The 19,677-nt window shown below is 44.0% G+C and overlaps 1 protein-coding gene across 1 annotated transcript; it reads right to left on the reverse strand.

Moving 5' to 3' along the window:
- Window positions 1-8,049: 8,049 nt before the first annotated feature.
- Window positions 8,050-17,199, reverse strand: LOC137312582 (EEF1A lysine methyltransferase 3-like). Its single transcript, XM_067979112.1, has 3 exons — window positions 17,044-17,199; window positions 12,480-12,591; window positions 8,050-8,447 (listed from the first exon to the last, which is right to left on the reverse strand). The coding sequence occupies exons 1-3, from the start codon at window positions 17,197-17,199 to the stop codon at window positions 8,050-8,052; spliced, it is 666 nt and encodes a 221-aa protein (XP_067835213.1).
- Between the last annotated feature and the right edge of the window lie 2,478 nt (window positions 17,200-19,677).

Here is a 19,677-nt window from a genome sequence, read left to right on the forward strand (position 1 = left end):
CTTCGAAAGTTATTTTGTTTGCAGCGGTCTGTTACTTTAAAAGCCTGTGTGAATGTTTTGGTGCCACTGGCTGTGGCGACACACTCTTTTTCAGCTTGTCGTGCAAGAATGTTACAAAGATTTTGTTTAGCTGTGAAGGGTAACTTTTTCTTCAGTTATATTCATTACTTTTTACTCTCAATTGGAAAGGGGCCTGAAGAAACAACAAAAAGAAAGATGAAAAAATGTATTATGTTTTTGTAAGCACGTGCGATTTTGATAATTGTATCTGTTCCGATTTAAGTTAAGTTCAAGATATTGCTGAATTAAATTGGAGCTATTGAGGTAAACTAATCAATTAAATTGTGACAACCAGACTTTTATTTTGCCTACGGTGAAATTCTGATTATTGTAAATTCGGTGAGAGTTTTTTGTTCCAGACATGAGATTATCACATGAATGAAATTGGCATTTTTGAATTTCTCACAAATGTCAAGGACTTAATGATTTGAGGTGGATAAGGTTGAGTGTAATTATTAGACACAAGTGCAGGCACAACCTACTTTTCTTAGTATGAGATGGATGAACTAAAATGCTGTCTTCCTTGACAGGAATGTGTTTAAAGATAATATTGATGTTATTAATGATTTCTGCTTGTTTTAACAGATTTTCAATTCCAAAAGAAGCAAAAGTTTGGTAAAAACATTTCAGTTCTTTCACAGCTCATGTTTTGAAAATTGGAAGTCGAAAAGAAGCTGATATTTATTTTCCACGATTTAATAGCATTTGGATATTTATGCAAGTTATTCTTGCTTCACGGCACAAAGACTATTTTTTTTTTTGGGGGGGGGATACAATTGAGTTTGTTTCTTTTTCATTCAGAAACATTTTTAATTTGATGTGAAAGTAGCGTGACGCAAGCTTCGTGAGTCTGATGATATCTGGGTCCACCTTCTTGTTCTTCACTGCCGAGAAGTTAATCCCTTCCTCAGGCAGCTGATTTAGATTTGTTTCCTTGTATAATATTAACTCTGCGTAAATATTCACGAAGCAAAAAACTTTTCTATTGCAGAATGTAAACATATATCAGGCATTATTATATTTTTGAGTTTCTTCATTTGAGTGGCTATTTCCCCACGTTCTTGGAAGGAAATCAGGAATTGACAAATGCACGTTATGCAATGAACCCCTTGGGATCTCAAAAACAGCAACAGTGGATTTTCTGTTTTCTTCTGTCAGAACAGGTGACCATGGTTTTCGGAACCGATTGTGTGTTGATGGTGCAGGATTACCGAGAGTAGTTCTTTGACATAAAAGTGGCCTCAGAGAGTTAAGGAGCAACGTTTTTTGCAAAAAAGTCGATGCATGAGGAGATCCAGCAGTGTTAAGAATTTAAGACCTTGTCTGCAGACAGCGGCAGATATTGAATGTCACAGCTTTGTGATAATTTGTTCCAACACTTTGCCTCTCAAAGGCTCGGCTTTAACCTATTTATGGTTATTTGTTATCATCCGAGATGGAGAGTTCGAGGGGGTGGAGATATGAGAGTTATCTCCAAAAGTAATTGGAAGCACTGATGGACGACAACCATCCTTCCTGTTTCAGGTGCCCGTTTATCGAACGGTCCGCTCATCTATCACGAAGCCGACAGTTGGAAGGGATTAGAATGCTCAGGCACATTGTAGCAGAGGCCAGCAAGGATGTTTCAGTCTTTAAACTTCGTCGGAGGGAAACGTCAGGCGTCGAGATCATTGAGTCTCATTTCACTAAAGACGGATGCAGGAAATGACCCAAGTGTGGGTTTATGTTTAAAGATCGTTTCACTGAAAACATCTGGACGAGCTGGGGTTGGGAGCCATTGAAACGGTACATGCTCTCTTCCATTGAATTGTATATTATGCGGAGCATTAGATTTTTCTGAGTTAAAGAAAGTCTTTCCTGTCTTTGTGTAAAGGTAAGGCGAGTCCAAAAGGACCTTCGAATCATAGAATCATAGAATGTTTAAAACACAGAACGAGGTCATTCGGTCCAACGAGTCCGTGGCGGTTCTCTTCAAGAGCAATCCAGCGAGTCCCACTCCCCCGCCGTTTTCCCCGTAGCCCTGCATTTTTTCCCTTCAAGTATTTGCGCAATTCCCTTTTGAAAGCCACGATTTAATCAGCCTCCACCACCCTCTCTGGCAGCGCATTACGTAAGATTAACACTCGCTGCGTAAAAAAAGTATTTCCTCCTGTCGCCTTTGGTTCTTTTGCCAATCACCTTAAATCTGTGTCCTTCGTTTCTCCACCCTTCTGCCAATGGAAACAGTTTCTCTCTATCTACTCTGTCTACACCCCTCAATGATTTTGAACATCGCTATCAAATCTCCTCTCAGCCCTCTCTGCTCCAAGGAGACCAACCCCAGCTTTTCCAGTCTATCCACGTAACTAAAGTCCCTCATCCCTGAAACCATTCCAGTAAATCTTTTCTGCACCCTCTCTGAAGCCTTCGCATCCGTCCTAAATTCTGGTGCCCAGAGTTGGACACAGTGCTCCAGTTTTGGCCAAATCAGCGTTATATAAAAGTTCAACATAACTTCCATACTTTTGTACTCTGTGCCTCTATTTTTCAAGCCCAAGATCCCATATGCTCTATTAACCGCTTTCTCAACCTGTCCTGCCACTTTCAAAGAGTTGTGCACATACACCCCCAGATCTCTCTGTTCCTGCACCCCCTTTAGAATTGTACCCTTTAGTTTATATTGCCCCTTCTCGTTCTTCCTTCCAAAATGTACAATTTCGCACTTCTCTTCATCAAATTTCATCTGCTATGTATCCGCCCATTCAAACAGCCTGATTGTGTCCTCTTAAAGTCTATCACTATCCTCCTTGCTGCTCAGTACACTTCCAAGGTTTGTTTCATCTGCAAAGTTTCAAATTGTGTCCTATACACGCAAGTCCAAGTCATTAATATATACCATGAAAAGCAGTGTTCCAAGCACCGACCCCTCTGGAACACCACTGTTTGCCTTCCACTAGTCCGAAAAAACAACCGTTCACCACTATTCTCTTTTTCATGTCATTTAGCCAATTTCATATCGGGCATTGCCCCTTTTATTCCATGGGCTTCAATTTTGCGGCTAAGCCTATTTTGTGGCACTTTATCAATCACATTTTGAAAGTCCATATAAACAACATCAACATCATTACCCTCATCGACCCTCCCTGTTACCTCGTCAAAAAACTCAATGAAGATAGTTTAGCCGGTTTTCCTTCAACAAATTCGTGCTGTCTTTTCTTTTTTAATCCGCGCTTGTACAAGTGACTATTAATTTTGTCCCGGAATTTAATTGCTAACAGTTTTCCCACCACTGAGGTTAAACTGACTGGTCTGTAGTTGCCGGGTTTATCCTCAAAAACTTCTTTGAACAAGGGTGTAACATTTCCAACTCTCCAGTCCTGAGGCACCACCCCTTATCTACGGATGTTTGGAAGATTATGGCCAGTACCTCTACAATTTCCACCCTTACTTCCCTCAGCAACCTACGAAGCATTCCATCCGAACCGGGTGTCTTTTCTACTCTAAGCACAGCCAGCCTTTCGAGTACCTTCTCTTTATCAATTTTAGCCCATCCAGTATCTCAACGACCTCCTCTTTTACTCTGACTTATGTTGTGTCTCCTTCCTTGTTACAGACAGATGCAAAGTACTCATTTAGTATCTCAGCCATGCATTCTGCCTCCATGCACAGATCTTCTTTTTGGTCTTTAATCGGCCCCACCTCTCCTCTTCCGACCGGTTAACTATTTATCTGCCAATGGAAGACTTTTGGATTCCCTTTTATGTTGGCCGCAGTCTATTCTCATACTCTCTCTTTACACCTTTCATTTCCTTTTTCACTTCCCCTCTCTACTTTCTAGATTCAGCCTAGTTCTCACATGTGTTATAAACCAGACATCTGTCATACACCCCCTTTTGCTGCTTCATCTTATTCTCTATCTCTTTCTTCATCCAGGGAGCTCTGGCTTTTGTTGCCCTACCTTTTCCTGCGTGAGAATGAACCTAGGCGATACCCGAACCATATCCTCCCTTAAGGCTCCCCATTGTTCGATTACAGTTTTGCCTGCCGATGTTTGATTCCAAATTAGACGGGCCATATCCGTTCTCAACCCGCTGAATTTGGCCGACCTCCAATTAAGTATTTTTATTTTGGATTGCTCCCCGTTCTTTTCCGTAACTAATCTAAACCTTAAGATATCATGATGTGGAGATGGCGGTGATGGACTGGGGTTGACAATTGTAAACAATTTTACAACAGCAAGTTATAGTCCAACGATTTTTATTTGAAATCTACAAGCTTTCGGAGGCTTGTAGATTTTAAATAAAAATCGTTGGACTATTACTTGGTGTTGTAAAATGTTTTACAATTAAGATGACATGATCGCTGTTCCCGAAATGATCCCCCATTGAGGCTTGATAAACTTGACCCAATACCCAGTAATGTTTTGGATAAAACGCAATAACTACCCTGTTTTTGCATCCGTTGGTGTTCCGGATAAGCAATTATCTCATCCGTTAATGATGTAAATCGGTTTTAACTTTGCTGCTGAACTTTACAATTTTCTTCTCCCATCATCTTTTACAGAGCCGCCTGTTCTGTTCTACCAGTTTATCTGGTGCATAAACTTGCTACGCTATTGGTCTTGTGGCAGCTGCATTATATATGCAATGAACTATGTGTATCCAGCCCTGAGAATGTTATTGGCTAATTCTCTGTACTAAATACCCTCAAATCAGATGATTGGGCTAAGGCGTGGCATCATACCACGAGGAGCTCTTAAATGTACCATGTTGTGGAACTAACCTGTCCTGAAATATATTGTAGAGGGTTGTTTTTCAAACTGGAGGCCTGTGTCCAGCGGTGTGCCTCAGGGATCGGTGCTGGGTCCGCTGTTATTTGTTATTTATATTAATGATTTGGATGAGAATTTAGGAGGCATAAGTTTGCAGATGACACCAAGATTGGTGGCATTGTGGACAGTGAAGAAGGTTATCTAGGATTGCAAAGGGATCTTGATAAATTGGGCCAGTGGGCCGATGAATGGCAGATGGAGTTTAATTTAGATAATTGTGAGGTGATGCATTTTGGTGGATCGAATCGGGCCAGGACCTACTCCCTTAATGGTGGAGCGTTGGGGAGAGTTATATAACAAAGAGATCTAGGAGTACAGGTTCATAGCTCCTTAAAAGTGGAGTCACAGGTGGATAGGGTGTTGAAGAAGGCATTCAGCATGCTTGGTTTCATTGGTCATAAAATTGAATACAGGAGTTGGGATGTCTTGTTCAAGTTGTACAAGACATTAGTAAGGCCACATTTGGAATACTGTGTACAGTTCTGGTCACCCTATTATAGAAAGGATATTATTAAACTAGAAAGAGTGCAGAAAAAATTTACTAGGATGCTACCGGGACTTGATGGTTTGACTTATAGGGAGACGTTAGATAGACTGGGACTTTTTTCCCTGGAGAGTAGGAGGTTAAGGGGTGATCTTATCGAAGTCTATAAAATAATGAGGGGCATAGATAAGGTAGATAGTTAAAATCTTTTCCCAAAGGTAGGGGAGTCTATAACGAGGGGGCATAGATTTAAGGTGAGAGGGGAGAGATAAAAAAGGTTCCAGAGGGGCAATTTTTTCACTCAAAGGGTGGTGAGTGTCTGGAACGAGTTGCCAGAGGCAGCAGTAGAGGCGGGTACAATTTTGTCTTTTATAAAGAATTTGGACAGTTACATGGGTAAGATGGGTATCGAGGGATATGGGCCAAGTGCAGGCAATTGGGACTAGCTTAGTGGTATAAACTGGGCGACATGGACATGTTGGGCCGAAGTGCCTGTTTCCATGTTGTAACTTCTATGATTCTATGATTCTATGAATATGTTTTCAGTGATTCATCCCGAGACAGCTCACGGTTTCAGTATTACAACGAGTCAGTGCCTTGTTCTTTCTCCCCAATGACATGGTTCAGTTGAACTGAGATTTCAAAGTATTTATTGGTTATCACTGTTATGAAATATTATTTCATTGTGCGTGTACCTGCCACAGCTTTAGATGTCTGGCCACTGAACTGAGATTCCTGCTGACTCTTTCACATAGTATCGCAGTATCATAGTAGGTACAGCACAGGAGGAAACTATTTGGCCCAACTTGCCTGTTCGGCTTTTTGAAAGAGCTATCAAATTAGTCCAATTCCCCTGCTCTTCCCATATAGCCTTGTAATTTTTTTTCCTCAAGTATTTATCTAATTCCCTTTAAAAAGTTAATATTGAATATGCACCCACCACATTTACAGAAAGTGCATTCCAGATCGTTACAACTCGCTGCATAAAAAAATGATTCCTCATGTCGACTCTGGCTCTTTTGCCGATCACCTTAAATCTTTGTCCTCTGATGACCGACCCGTCTACCACTGGAAGCAATTTCTCCTTATTGACTCAATCAAAACCATTCATGATCTTGAACACTTCGAACAAATCTCCAGTCGACCTAGTCAGTTCTGAGGAGAACAATCCCAGCTTCTCCAGTTTCTCCACATAACGGGACTCCCTCATTCCTGGGACAATTCTATTTACCCTCTTCTCCAACCTCTCTGAGGCCTTGACACCCTTTCTGAGGTTCCGTGCCCCGAATTGAACACAGTATTCAAGCTAAGGCCCAACCAATGATTTATAAAGGATGAGGATATCTTCCTTCCTTTTGTACTATCTGTCTCCAGCTGTACTATCCTGTACCTAACTGCACTTCCCCCAGATGTACTATCCTGTACCAAGCCGTACAGTCTCCAGCTGTACTATTCTATGCCTAGCTGTACTGCCCCCAGCTGCACTATCCTATATCCAGCTGTATTGCCTCCAGCTGTACTATCCTGTATCTAGCTGTTCTGCCTCCAGATGTACTATCCTGTACCTAACTGTACTGCCTCCAGCTGTACTATTCTGTGCCCAGCTGTACTGCCTCCAGCTGTACTATCCTGTATCTCGCTGTTCTGCCTCCAGCTGTACTAGCCTGTGCCTACCTGTATTGCCTGCAGCTGCACTATCCTGTATCTCGCTGTACTGCCTCCAGCTGTACAATACTGCCTCCAAACAAAAGGAGGACCAGGTGTCACAGTGTGACAGATACCCTCCCGCACCAGGGTTAAAATCGTTTCGGGGTAGGGAACTATGTCAGTTACGTGTGTCTCGCTCGTACCCTGCTAAAACTGAGCTAAGTCCCCATTAATGAATCTTTTTGTAAATGTGTTGGTTCTTTATATATTGACGTTCACTGCAAAATGCGGCAAAGGGAATAATTCGAACCAGAGAACTTCACAAGTTTTCTTTTTTTATATATTCATTCTCATGGTGTGGGCGTCGCTGACAAGGCCAGAATCTGTTGCCCCTCCCTTGTTGCCCTTGAGAAAGTGGTGGTGAGCCTTCTTCTTGAACGGCTGCAGTCCGAGTATCCCACTAAGCTGTTAGGGAGGGAGGGCCGAAGTATTGATCTCGTAATATACTCTCTACTGCACAACATTACGGCAGTCTTCAACTGGGTCAATTTAAACGAGCTTCCGTTGATGCAATCATCACACAAACGTGAATGTAGTGGGAGAGCAACACTTCAGGAGGGGAAAAGTGTAGGTCCTGTGATGTGTTCTGCAGTGCTAGACTGAAGTTAGATACAGGGTGAAGCTGACTCGAAAGAGGGTTCCTAACCCTAAACTCTAACCCTCCCTGCCAATATTACTCCAGTCAGATAACAGTGGCATTAATAGGATTCGCGTTTTGGTCAGGCCTCCGACTTGGGCTCGGGTGAGGGATTGGCTCGGACTATAACGTCAGGATTAGGGTTAGGGTTTCAGGTTTAGGTTTAGGGTTTCAGTAAGGGTGTCAGGGTTATGGTGTTAGAGTAAATGGGAATCCCAATCCCTCTATCTCTGCAACCTCCTCCTACATCATCCAGTCCTCTTACTCTTGCCTGTTGTGCCCTTCTCCCCCTCGCGTCTTCCCATTATGAGACGTTTAACTGCCTCCACCCTATTCTCTGGAATTTCCTCCTTAATAAGCGCCAGGAACTTTTTTGGTCACTTTGTACAGGTTGATTTCATTTTCTGGGACACTGTGAACAATTTCGGAGTTAAAATGCTGTGGAATGAGCTTCTCGTGAAAATTCATGGCTCCCATGAACTCACGCATCTTCGAGCAGATGTAAATGATAGTGTTTTGGTTGCTCAGATGTTGTAGGGTCTTTAGCAGTAAGTGGTATTCACGTTTCTTGTAGACGATATCGGATCCCAGGATGATGTCGTAGTCTGTTGGAAATTGATAATGGTTTATACCCCACGAGAGAGCAGAGACTTTTGACCGCTGGATAATTGAAGAGGGGACATTGTTGGCCACGTTTAGTTCTATTTGATTCAGAACTTCTGGTTTGTCTGTCAAGGTCACATCTCCACCTGCCAGAAGAATGTTAAAGAGCAATGACGTATCTTCACTTATTGCTTCCCTATGACACCAACCTGTAAATGGTAAATGTGGGCAAAAGGGATTCGGGGCAAAGCAGATTAACACAGCAAAGGCTGTTAAATGTAATGATGAACTTGTGCAGTGTCACAGCATTGCTCAGCGACTCCATCAGCACAGCGGTTATTTCACTGGATTTAGTAATCCAAAACTGTGAAGTAAAAATCCAGCAACTTGAGTTCAAATCCAACCACGAAAATTTGATTTCAATTCAAAAATGTCAACGTGAATGGGCGATATTGACTTTCTGCCAAAGCGTAAAACCGGTGACAACGAGTTTGTCGCCTGTTGAACATTCCTCGCGATTTTTATTTTTAGCTATTACACGTTTCAAACTGCCGGTCGAAGTCAATATCCGCCCCAAAGTGACCATAAAATTATCCGATTATCGCAAAAACCCAATAGGTTCACTAATGTCCTTCAGTGAAGGAAACCTGCCGTCCTTAACCAATCTCGTTTGTGTGTGACTCCAGTCCAACACCAATGTGGTTGGTGCATCACTGCGCTCTCGTGTGGCCTTGTGAGCCACGCCGCGGTATCAAAATAAGGATAAAGCTGCTACCTCGGCATCGAAATTGGAAACAAAAAGGCACACCCAGTCCAGTTGACCTTGCAAGTTCCTCCTCGCTATCAATCGGGGACTGTTGTCAAATTCGGGAGAGCTGCCTCACAAACTAGTCAAGCAACGGTCTGACATCGTCAAAGAATCAAACCTGTCCTCACTCCGAGGAAACCCTCCATCGTGTCGTGTGGCACCTCCACCCTGCTGAGTGGGATAGATTAATAACAAATCTCGCACCTCAAAACCGGGCACTCATGAGGCAGCATGGGCCCTAAGCAGCAGCATAATGGAATGCCACAACAATCTTGTTACCGCAGGGCCCGACATATCCCTCACTTCTCCATCACCATCAAGCTGGGTGACCAAATCTGTTTCAATGAGGAATGCAGAAGAGCATGCCTGGAGCGGCACCGAGCGTATTTGAAAATCAGCTGCCAACTTGGTGAAGCTGCAGCAAAGGATTACCATGCATTATAAACAGTTAGAGCACCATACATTGTGAACAGTGAGAGCACCATGATTTCTAAACAGCGAGAGGAGCATGCATTATAAACAGCGAGAGCAGCATGCATTATAAACAGCTAGAGCACCATGCATTATAAACAGTGAGAGCACCATGCATTAGAAAGAGTGAGAGCACCAGGCATTATTAAAAGTGGGAGCACCATGCATTATAAACAGTGAGAGCACCATGCATTATAAACAGTGAGAGCACCATGCATTATAAACAGAGGGAGCACCATGCTTTGCACAGAGTACAGCAATCCCCAAACCAAACAATCAGGTTAAAGCTCTGAAATCCGGTCACATCAAGTCGCGAATGGTGGTCGCAAATTCAGCAACTAACAGGAGAAGGAGGCTCGGTGAAGATTCTCATCCTCAACAAGAGAGCAGTCCAGCACATGGGAACATAAGGACATAAGAAATAGGAGCAGGAGTAGGCCATACGGCCCCTCGAGCCTGCTCCCTCATTCGATAAGATCACGGCTGCTCTTCGAACTCCACTCCACTTTCCCGCCCGATTCCAATATCCCTTGATTCCCTGAATGCAAAAAAAAGTTTGATGCGCTTGCAACAATCTCCAGTCAGAAGTGTCAAGTGGATGATCATTCTCAGCCTCTTCCTGAGGTCCCCATCCTCACAGATACCAGTCTTCAGCCAATTACATTCACTCCACGTGATAACAATAAATGTCTGAGTTGATGGACATGGCAAAGGCTCCCGGCTGTCGTGTTGAAGACCTGTGCTCCAAAATAAGCGGTGGCCGACCTGAGCTGTTCCAGTCGGAACTGTCATCTATCCGACTAAAAAGTGGAAAATTGCCCAGGTATGAACTGTCCACAAAAAGCGGGACAAATCCAATCCGGCCAATTCCCGCTCCATCAGCCTACTCTCAATCATCGCCAAAGTGATGGAAGATGTCGAGAGTGCTATCAAGCGGCACTTACTAACCAATAACCTGCTCACCGATGCTCAGTTTGGGTTCCGCCAGGACCACTCGGCTCCAGACTTCATGACAGCCTTGGTCCAAACATGGAAAAGAATCCTGAATTCCAGAGGTGAGGTGAGACTGACTGCCCTTGACATCAAGGCAGCATTTGTCCGAGTGTGGCACGAAGGAGCCCTCGTAAAACTGCCGTCAATTGTAATCAGTGGGGAAACTCTCAAGTGGCTGGAGTCATACCTGGTGCAAAGGTACATGAGAGTGTTTGTTGGAGGCCAATCATCTCAGCCCGAGGACATCGCTGGGCAGTGACCAAGCCCCAACTATCTTCAGCTGCTACATTAATGACCTTCCCTCCATCACAAGGTCACAAGTGGGGCTGTTCGATTATGATAATGATAAGGACATAATGTTTATTTCATTCAGTAATTCCTCAGGTAACGCCGCAGAATACACGGCCTCCGACCTGCTCTTGCAGCCACACTATTTATGTGACTGGTCCAGTTAAGTTTCTGGTCAATGGTGACCCCCAGGATGATGATGGTGGGGGATTCGGCGATGGTAATGTCGTTTGATGTAAATGGGAATTGGTTAGATTCTGTCTTGTTCCAGATGGTTATTGCCTGGCTCTTGTCTGGCGCGAATGTTACTTGCTACATAACAGCCAAACCTGCATATTGTCCAGGTTGTGCTGTATGCGGGCACGGACTGCTTCATTATTTTATTCTAAAGCATGCTTACTGTTTTATGGAATATAATTTGGCCATCAGTTGGGTGCTGGAAACGTGACTGGAGCTCACAAGGACTCAAAAACATGATCAAAAGCTACAGCTTCCGCGTTTAATATCTGATCAGAGTCCAGATGTTCAGGATGTTGAGCAAATATTACATTGAATATAACCAGGCCATTTCTGATAGGTATCTAGTTCTCAGCTCATCAGCTCAAGGAGAAATGTGATCAAATGTTTCACTTTTTCATTTTCTGGAATTTTACGTTTACTCGATTTTCACAGATCAACAGCAGTTCAATTGAGATCCCGCTCCCTGATGGGAGGAGGGACTTTCTCCATAATGGCAGGTGGAGCGGCTGAGTCCAGAAAGCTGCGACTTTTCTGAGGCATCATTCTTATTACCTGAGGTAAGGGTCCTGTGCTTTGAAAGCATTCTCTATCAAACAGAACAAAACTGGAGGTGAAGAACTGTCAACCCTGGTTAGGCCGCACCTGGAGTTCTGTGAGCAGTTCTGGGCACCGCACCTTCGGAAGGACATATTGGCCTTGGTGGGAGTGCAGCGTAGGTTTACTAGAATGATACCCGGACTTCAAAGGTTAAGTTACGAGGAGAGATTACACAAATTGGGGTAGTATTCTCTCGAGTTTCGAAGGTTAAGGGGTAATCTGATCGAAGTTTATAAGATATTAAGGGGAACAGATAGGGTGGATAGAGAGAAACTATTTCCGCTGGTTGGGGGTTTTAGGAGTAGGGGGCGCAGTGTAAAAATTAGAGCCAGACCTTTCAGGAGCGAGATTAGAAAACATTTCTACACACAAAGGGTTGTAGAAGTTTGGAACTCCCTTCCGCAAACGGCAATTGATACTAGCTCAATTGCTAAATTTAAATCTGAGATAGATAGCTTTTTGGCAACCAAAGGTATTAAGGGATATGGGCCAAAGGCAGGTATATGGAGTTAGATCACAGATCAGCCATGATCTCATCAAATGGCGGAGCAGGCACGAGTGGCTGAATGGCCTACGTCTGTTCCTATGTTCCTAACAGTAAGGACCTCAAAAGAAGATCAGACTGCAGCGTTCACAAAACATGCATATTACTGGGGGTTTAATCAGCCCAATGACCAGTCTTTGTCATGGTCCTTCTCATTCTCTAGCCGTCCTATTCCATTACAGTTCATCGCGCTCCCTCACACATGCAAAGTGCTATCGCTTGGAAAGTTTAACTCACCCAGCAGGATTGCAAGAATCCCCACGATCCCAGTGCCCGACCCCAATTCAATCATCTTCTTCCCAGCAAAACTGATTTTCTCTTTCTCAAAGAACCGGCAGAGAACGAGGCCCTGAAACAAAATATGGTATTAACGTTAGAATTCGTTCAGCTGCAACTTTCTGTATCCAAGTTCACACTACAAGGCAGGTTGCAAGGAAGGGTGCAAGGGAGGGAGCATGTGTCGGAGCAAGGGAGGGTGCAAGGATAGGTGCAAAGGAAGGTGCAAGATAGTGAACAAGGTAGGGTGCAAGGGAGAGAGCAAGTGTGGATACAAGGGTGGGAGCATGGGAGGGTGCAGGGATCAGTGCAAGGGAAGGTGCAAGGGAGGTAGCAAGGGTGAGTGCAAGGGAGGGTGCAAGGGAGAGAGCAAGCGTGGATGCAACGGTGCGAGCATGGGAGGGTGCAGGGATCAGTGCAAGGGAACGTGCAAGGGAAGGTGCAATGGTGCGAGCATGGGAGGGTGCAGGGATCAGTGCAAGCGAAGGTGCAAGGGAAGGTGCAAGGGAGGCAGCAAGGGAGGGCGCAAGGAAGGGTGCAAGCCAGTAAGTAATTCCAAGGAATATATAAATCTAGTACTTAGTTCCAAGGAAGATATAAAAATCTGAACATCGTGTTGTGATGGTTATAAACTCAATATTTGGTGTCAAGAATAGCGCATACCCCGCGCATGGTGTCAATGATGGTGTATACACCGGGAATGTTGTCAAAGATGGTGGATACACCGCGCATGGTGCTAAGGATTGTGTATACTCAAGGGCAATTGGGGATGGGCAATAAATACTGGCCTGGTCAGCGACGCCCACATCCCATGAAGAAATAAAAAAAATACCTCGTGCACGGTGCTAACAATCGTGTATATACCGTACAAGGTGCCAAGGATAGTGGATACACAGTGTAGGGTATCAAGGATGGTGGATACCCAGTGTCGGGTACCAAGGATGGTGGATACCCAGTGTAGGGTGTCAAGGATGGTGGATACCCAATGTAGGGTGTAAAGGATGGTGGATACCCAGTGTAGGGGATCAAGGATGATGGATACCCAGCGTAGGGGATCAGGGATGGTGGATACCCATTGTAGGGTGTCAAGGATGGTGGATACCCAATGCAGGGGATCAGGGATGGTGGATACCAAGTGCAGGGGATCAAGGATGGAGGATACCCAGTGTAGGGGATCAAGTATCGTGGATAACCAGTATAGGGTGTCAAGGATGGTGGATACCCAGTGTAGGGTGTCAAATATCGTGGATAACCAGTATAGGGTGTCAAGGATGGTGGATACCCAGTGTAGGGTGTCAAGGATGGTGGATACCCAGTGTAGGGTGTCAAGGATGGTGGATACCCAGTGTAGGGGATCAAGTATCGTGGATAACCAGTATAGGGTGTCAAGGATGGTGGATACCCAGTGTAGGGTGTCAAGGATGGTGGATAACCAGTATAGGGCATCAAGGATGATGGATACCCAGTGTAGGTGATCAAGGATGGTGGATACCCAGTGTAGGGGATCAGGGATGGTGGATACCCAGTGTAGAGTGTCAAGGATGGTGGATTCCCAGTGCAGGGGATCAAGGAGGGTTTAAACATAATACATGGTGCTGATGGAGTATTAATCCCATATCGATTGCATGGAGGATACATCATTCAGTACTTTGTGCCAGCTAGGGTATAAACCGAGTACATGACGATAACGACGGCATAAACCCAGGGTATGGTGAATTGGAACGTATAAACCCAAGACATGATACAAGAAGGTTATATACCCATTACATTGTGTCAGGGAGGAGGAAAACCCGGTAAATATGGCCTGGAGGGTAAAAACAATTTAATGGTGCCATGGATGATATGAAGACAGAACATGGTGCCATGGATGGTATGAAGACAGAACATGGTGCCATGGATGGTATGAAGACAGAACATGGTGCCATGGATGGTGTGAAGACAGAACATGGTGCCATGGATGTTATATATTAGGTGTAGAGTAGTTATGGAAAGAGACATTGATCAATCAAAGGTGAAGATGCTGAGGGGTAATTCCAGTGAGTTGAAAAGGGATCCGGCCCATGTTGAATGCAAACAAAGACTGGCTGTAAAAACAGTAAATAAGCAATGCGAGGCCTTCAAGGAGAAGCTAGTTCGGGCGCAAACGAAACACATTCCGATGAGGGAGTTAGGAAGGGCATCCAGTGCTGGAGCTCACTGGATAATTGAAAATATAGAGAGTAAAACGAAACAGAGAAAGGAGGCTTATGACCAATGTCAGGACCATAATACATTAGAAAATGAGGCAGAATACATAAAGTACAGAGGAGAACTGAAAAAGGAAATAATACGGGCGAAGAGAGTGTACGAGAAAATAGTGGCAGATAACATAAAAGGGAACAGTAAAGTCTTTTATGAACAGACAATTACCAAAAGGACAGTCAAAGGAAGGGTGGGGCCAATTAGCGACAAAAGAACGAACTCATTGTGGAGTCGCGGCTTGGGTACGAAATGAAAACTTTGCATCTACATTCACAAAAAAAGAGGATGCTGCCAATGTCCCTGTAAAGGAAGAGATAGTAGAGGATGCACTAAAAAGGTTGGCAGTACTCAAAGTAGAAAAGCCACGCGGTCCAGGTGGGTTGCATCCTAGGTTGTTGTGGGTAGTATGGGTGGAAATAGCAAAGGTTATAGCCACAATCTTTCAATCCTCCTTGGATATGGGGATGGTGCCAGAGGACTGACTGGTTGCAAATGTTATTCTCCTGTTCAAAAAAGGGGAGAAGGATAAACCTGGTAACTACAGGCCAGTCAGCCTCACGTCGGTGGTGGGGAAACTTTTGGAGACAATAATCTTGGACAAAATTAATTGTCACTTGGAAAAACATGTTTTAATAAATAACGGTCAGCACGGATTTCTTAAAGGCAAATCGTGTTTGATAAACTTGATTGAGTTATTTGATGAAGTAACTAATAGGGTTGATGGTTTTCGTGCAGTTGTGTTTGTTGACATGAATTTTCAAAGTACCACGTTGTAGATGAGTTAGCAACATTGATGCCCATGGGATTAACAGGACAGGGGCAGCGTGGATATGAAATTGGCAAAGAGACAGAAAGCAGGGAGTAGTTGTGAACGGTTATTTCTCAGGCTGGATGTGTTCTCCAGGGGTCGGTATTTACACCATTGATCTTTTTGACATGCATTAATGAACTGGACTTGTGTATAGAGGGTATAATTTCAAAGTTTGCAGATGACACGAAACTCGGAAATGTAGTAAACAATGTGGAGGCTAAGAACAGACTTCAGGAGACCAGACACACAAGGGAAATGGGCAGACAAATGGAAGATGAAATTTAACGCAGAGAACTGACTGTGAAATGATACATTTTGATCGGAATAATAATAAGAGACAATATAAACAAAATGTTACCATTTTGAAGGGGGGACAGGAACAGAACGAACTCGGGTTGTACTGACACAAATATTTGAAGGTGGCAAGACAAGTTGGGAAGGCTGTTAAAAAAGCATACGGGACCCTTGATTTATAAAATAGGCACAGAATACAAAATGAAGGAAGTGACGCTAAACCTTTATAAATCACTGGTGAGGCCGCAGCTGGAGTATTGTGTCCAATCCTGAGCACCACGTCAGGAAGAATGTCAAGTCTTTAGGGACAGTGCAGTGTAGATTTGGTAGAATGGTACCAGGGGTGCGGGACTTCAGTTAAGTGGGGAGACTGGAGAAGCTGGGGTTGTTCTGTTAGACCAGAGAAGTTTAAGATGAGATTTAAAAGATGTGTTCAAATTCACGAACCGTTATGACAGAGTAGAAGAGTAAAAAGGGGTTCATGGGGTTGGGGGTTATATATTAGCACAGATAGAGGATTGTGTAACGGACAGAAAACAGAGAGTCGTGATAAACGGGTCATATTCAGGTTGGCAGGCTGTAACTAGCGGGGTGCCGCAAGGATCCCTGCTTGGGCCTCAGCTTTTTCACTCTATATTAATGAATTAGATGAAAGGACCGAGTGTAATGTATCCAAGTTTGCTGACGATACAAAGATACGTGGGAAAGTGAACTGTGAGGAGGATACAAAGAGTCTGCTAAGGGATATAGACAGGTTAAGTGAGTGGGCAGGCAGATGATTAATTGGAGACATGACATGTGGTGAGTGGAGCAGGTTTGGGAGGAACAGGTGACTTTGGACCTATGGTTCCCAAAGCTCTCCACCACTGGAGGGTTTTCCTCGCCTCATGTCTGGGTCTGTTGGAGACTAATTCATTCGGTTTGATTGCTATTATTTGTCTACAACTCGGTTCTCACTGTGTCATGTGACTACCAGGAAAGGAGACGGCGAACAATAATCTTTCTTCTAGTAATTCCGATGTTCTTATGCATGTTCGTCTGCAAAACCAATTCATCAAGTAGGGCTTCCTCAACATGGCGGGGGTGGGGGTGGGGGCGGTTGCTGTAGTGGAAGGCAGAGGCTCTGAGTTTGGTTTCTCTCTTTCAGATCCAAGCATTTACTCCAAACATTGGACTTACAGCTTCCCAGATTATTGATGGTACCACTAATTGATTGCTGGAGACCCTAGTGATTCTCAAAGTGTGCCCGCAAAACTGATAGCGACTTTCGAGTTTGTTGCTGTCCTCCGTGGAGTCGGGGCTACTGAAATGCTTCTTTTCCTGCTGTGTTTCCATTATCCTCTCTGAGCTCACTCTGTACTGCTTTGATCCTGGTTGAACCACTGCAGTCTCCACGGAGATTTTGTCCAGGGGTCTGGATGTGAGCCTGTCTCGGTTTCAGCTTTCGGTGCGTGCAGTCCGCTTGTCCGACAGTGGATGAAACAATACAAACTCTGATCTGGAAACACAATAAACTTTAATTCATTAGTCTCCCTTCTCTCACCTCTTCCCCAACAAATTTGATAATAACACATTAACACAATATTCAAAAGTTTCTGAAAGGTCCTCATTAAGAAAGTGAACCAATAAAGTCAGTATGCAGAGAGCCGAAACTGTGGGCCTTTATCTGAAGGCAGGGACGGTGTTTGCCTTACCATGCGACTGTTGTTTTAGTGAAGTTACTCCCTTCGATCCAGAGCTGCTCAGCTGACAAACCTCGCAGAAGAGCTTTTGTTGCGAACCGTGGTATCATCTCCCCAACCTCGGCCGGGTTGGTGAGCAGCCTTTCTCTGCCGCCCACTCTTTACCAGTTTCATGTTCTTCACCTGTCTCACCAGCTGCACCGATCAGTAACTGCCTTTTCCCACTGTGGTGATGACAGTCACTGCTCCATGCTGCTCACTGCCAGCGGGACGATGTGATCGGCCGCCGACTCTCGGCGCTTTGTTGCGCAGTGTCTTTATTCATTTCTTATCTGACTCGAGTTACAACGAATCGATGGGGAACAGCCTAGATTCCAAACACTTTTGAATATTGTGTTAATGTGTTGTTATCAAATTTGTTGGTGAAGAGGCGAGAGAAGGGAGACTAATTAATTAAAGTTTATTATGTTTCCAGCTCAGGTACCGGCAAGCCCTCAGTGATCAGCTAATTAACGTAACTGGATCTGCTCAGGGCTCCGTGTAATTGCACGGCCCAAACGCTGCACTGTTTTAAGGTCAGCAACATTTCAAATTATCATCAGCACAGAGCACCTAAAACTGATGCCTTTGACCCGGACGGTTGAATTGTTTTTTTATTTTAAAATGAACATGGAAATCAATTTATATGCCAACAACTAACTGCAAATATTCAATTATCCGCCTTCGGGTTACTTTCTACCAACCGGAAAACTGTTTCCAAACTGTGCCCTGTCGGAGTGCTTGGAAATCCCTGGTTTAACAAAGCACCACCTGGAGGATGGGACAATGCTTCTTTGTGCTTCGGAAGCCTGTCGATCGTTACCCTCATTTATGTAGTAAGAAGATCCCTAAATATCAGGTAATTCAGCAATTGAAAAGATTCATTCTTGGATTGAGAAGTGGCAATGCACAGACTGAAGGCACATTAGAGCAGGAGGAGGCCATTTAGCCCCTCGAGCCTGTTCTGCCATTCAATGAGATCATGGCTGATCTGTAACCTAACTCCGCATACGCGCCTTAGCCCCATATGCCTTAATACTCTTGGTTAACAAAAATCTATCAATTATAGAAATAAAATTAACAATTGAGCTTCCATCTCCTGCCTTTGTTGAAGAGAGTTCCAAACTTCTACCACCCTTTGCTTCCTAATCACACTCCTGGAAGTTTTGACTTCAATTTTAGGCTATGTCTAACCCTAACCCACCCAGCGGAAATCTTTTCTCTCTATCGCCCCTATCAGTTCCCATTAATATCTTGAAAACTTCGATTAGGTCACCCCTTACACTTCTAAATTCCAGGGAATGCAACCCGAGTTTGTGTAATGTCTCCTCGTAATATAACACTCGGAGTCGAGATATCATTCCAGTAAATCAAATGCAAAATACTTCGAAAGCTGGAAATCTGAAATAGAAACAAAAATTGCTGGAGAAGCTCAGCAAATCAGGCCATAGCTGTGGAGAAAGAAAAATTGTTAACGTTTCAGGTCGAAGACCTTTCGCCCGAACTCATTCGAGCAAATCTGCGCTGCACTCCCTCGAAGGCCAATATATCCTTCCTGAGGTTTGGTGCCCAGAACTGAACACAGTACTCCAGGTGCGGTCGAATCAGGGTTTTTTTTCATGGCTACAACATAATTCTACCCCCTTGTATTCTATTGCTCTCGATATAAAGGCCAGTATTCCATTAGACTTTTTGATTATTTTCTGTACCTGTCCATGACATTTTAATGATCTATGTGCATGGACCCCTAAGTTTTTTTGGATCTCCACTGTTTCGAGCTTTTCACCATTTAGAAAGTACACTGATGTACCCTGTTTTGGTCCAAAGTGGATGAGCTCACACATGCCTACAATGAAATCCACTTGCCACAGTTTTGCCCATTCACTTAGTCCATTACTATCTTTCTGGAATGTTATGTTTCCATCTACACTGCTTAAAATGCTGCCTATCTTTTTTGTCATTGGCAAACTTGGAAAAATGGATCCCTCTATCCCGTTTATCTAAGTCATTAATAAATCTAGTGAATAGTTGAGGCCCAAAAATATATCCGTATGGGAAACCATTTGAAACTTCCTGCCAATTTGAGCCATTA

The sequence above is a fragment of the Heptranchias perlo genome, unplaced genomic scaffold, assembly GCF_035084215.1.
Source record: "Heptranchias perlo isolate sHepPer1 unplaced genomic scaffold, sHepPer1.hap1 HAP1_SCAFFOLD_43, whole genome shotgun sequence".
Lineage (NCBI taxonomy): Eukaryota > Metazoa > Chordata > Chondrichthyes > Hexanchiformes > Hexanchidae > Heptranchias > Heptranchias perlo.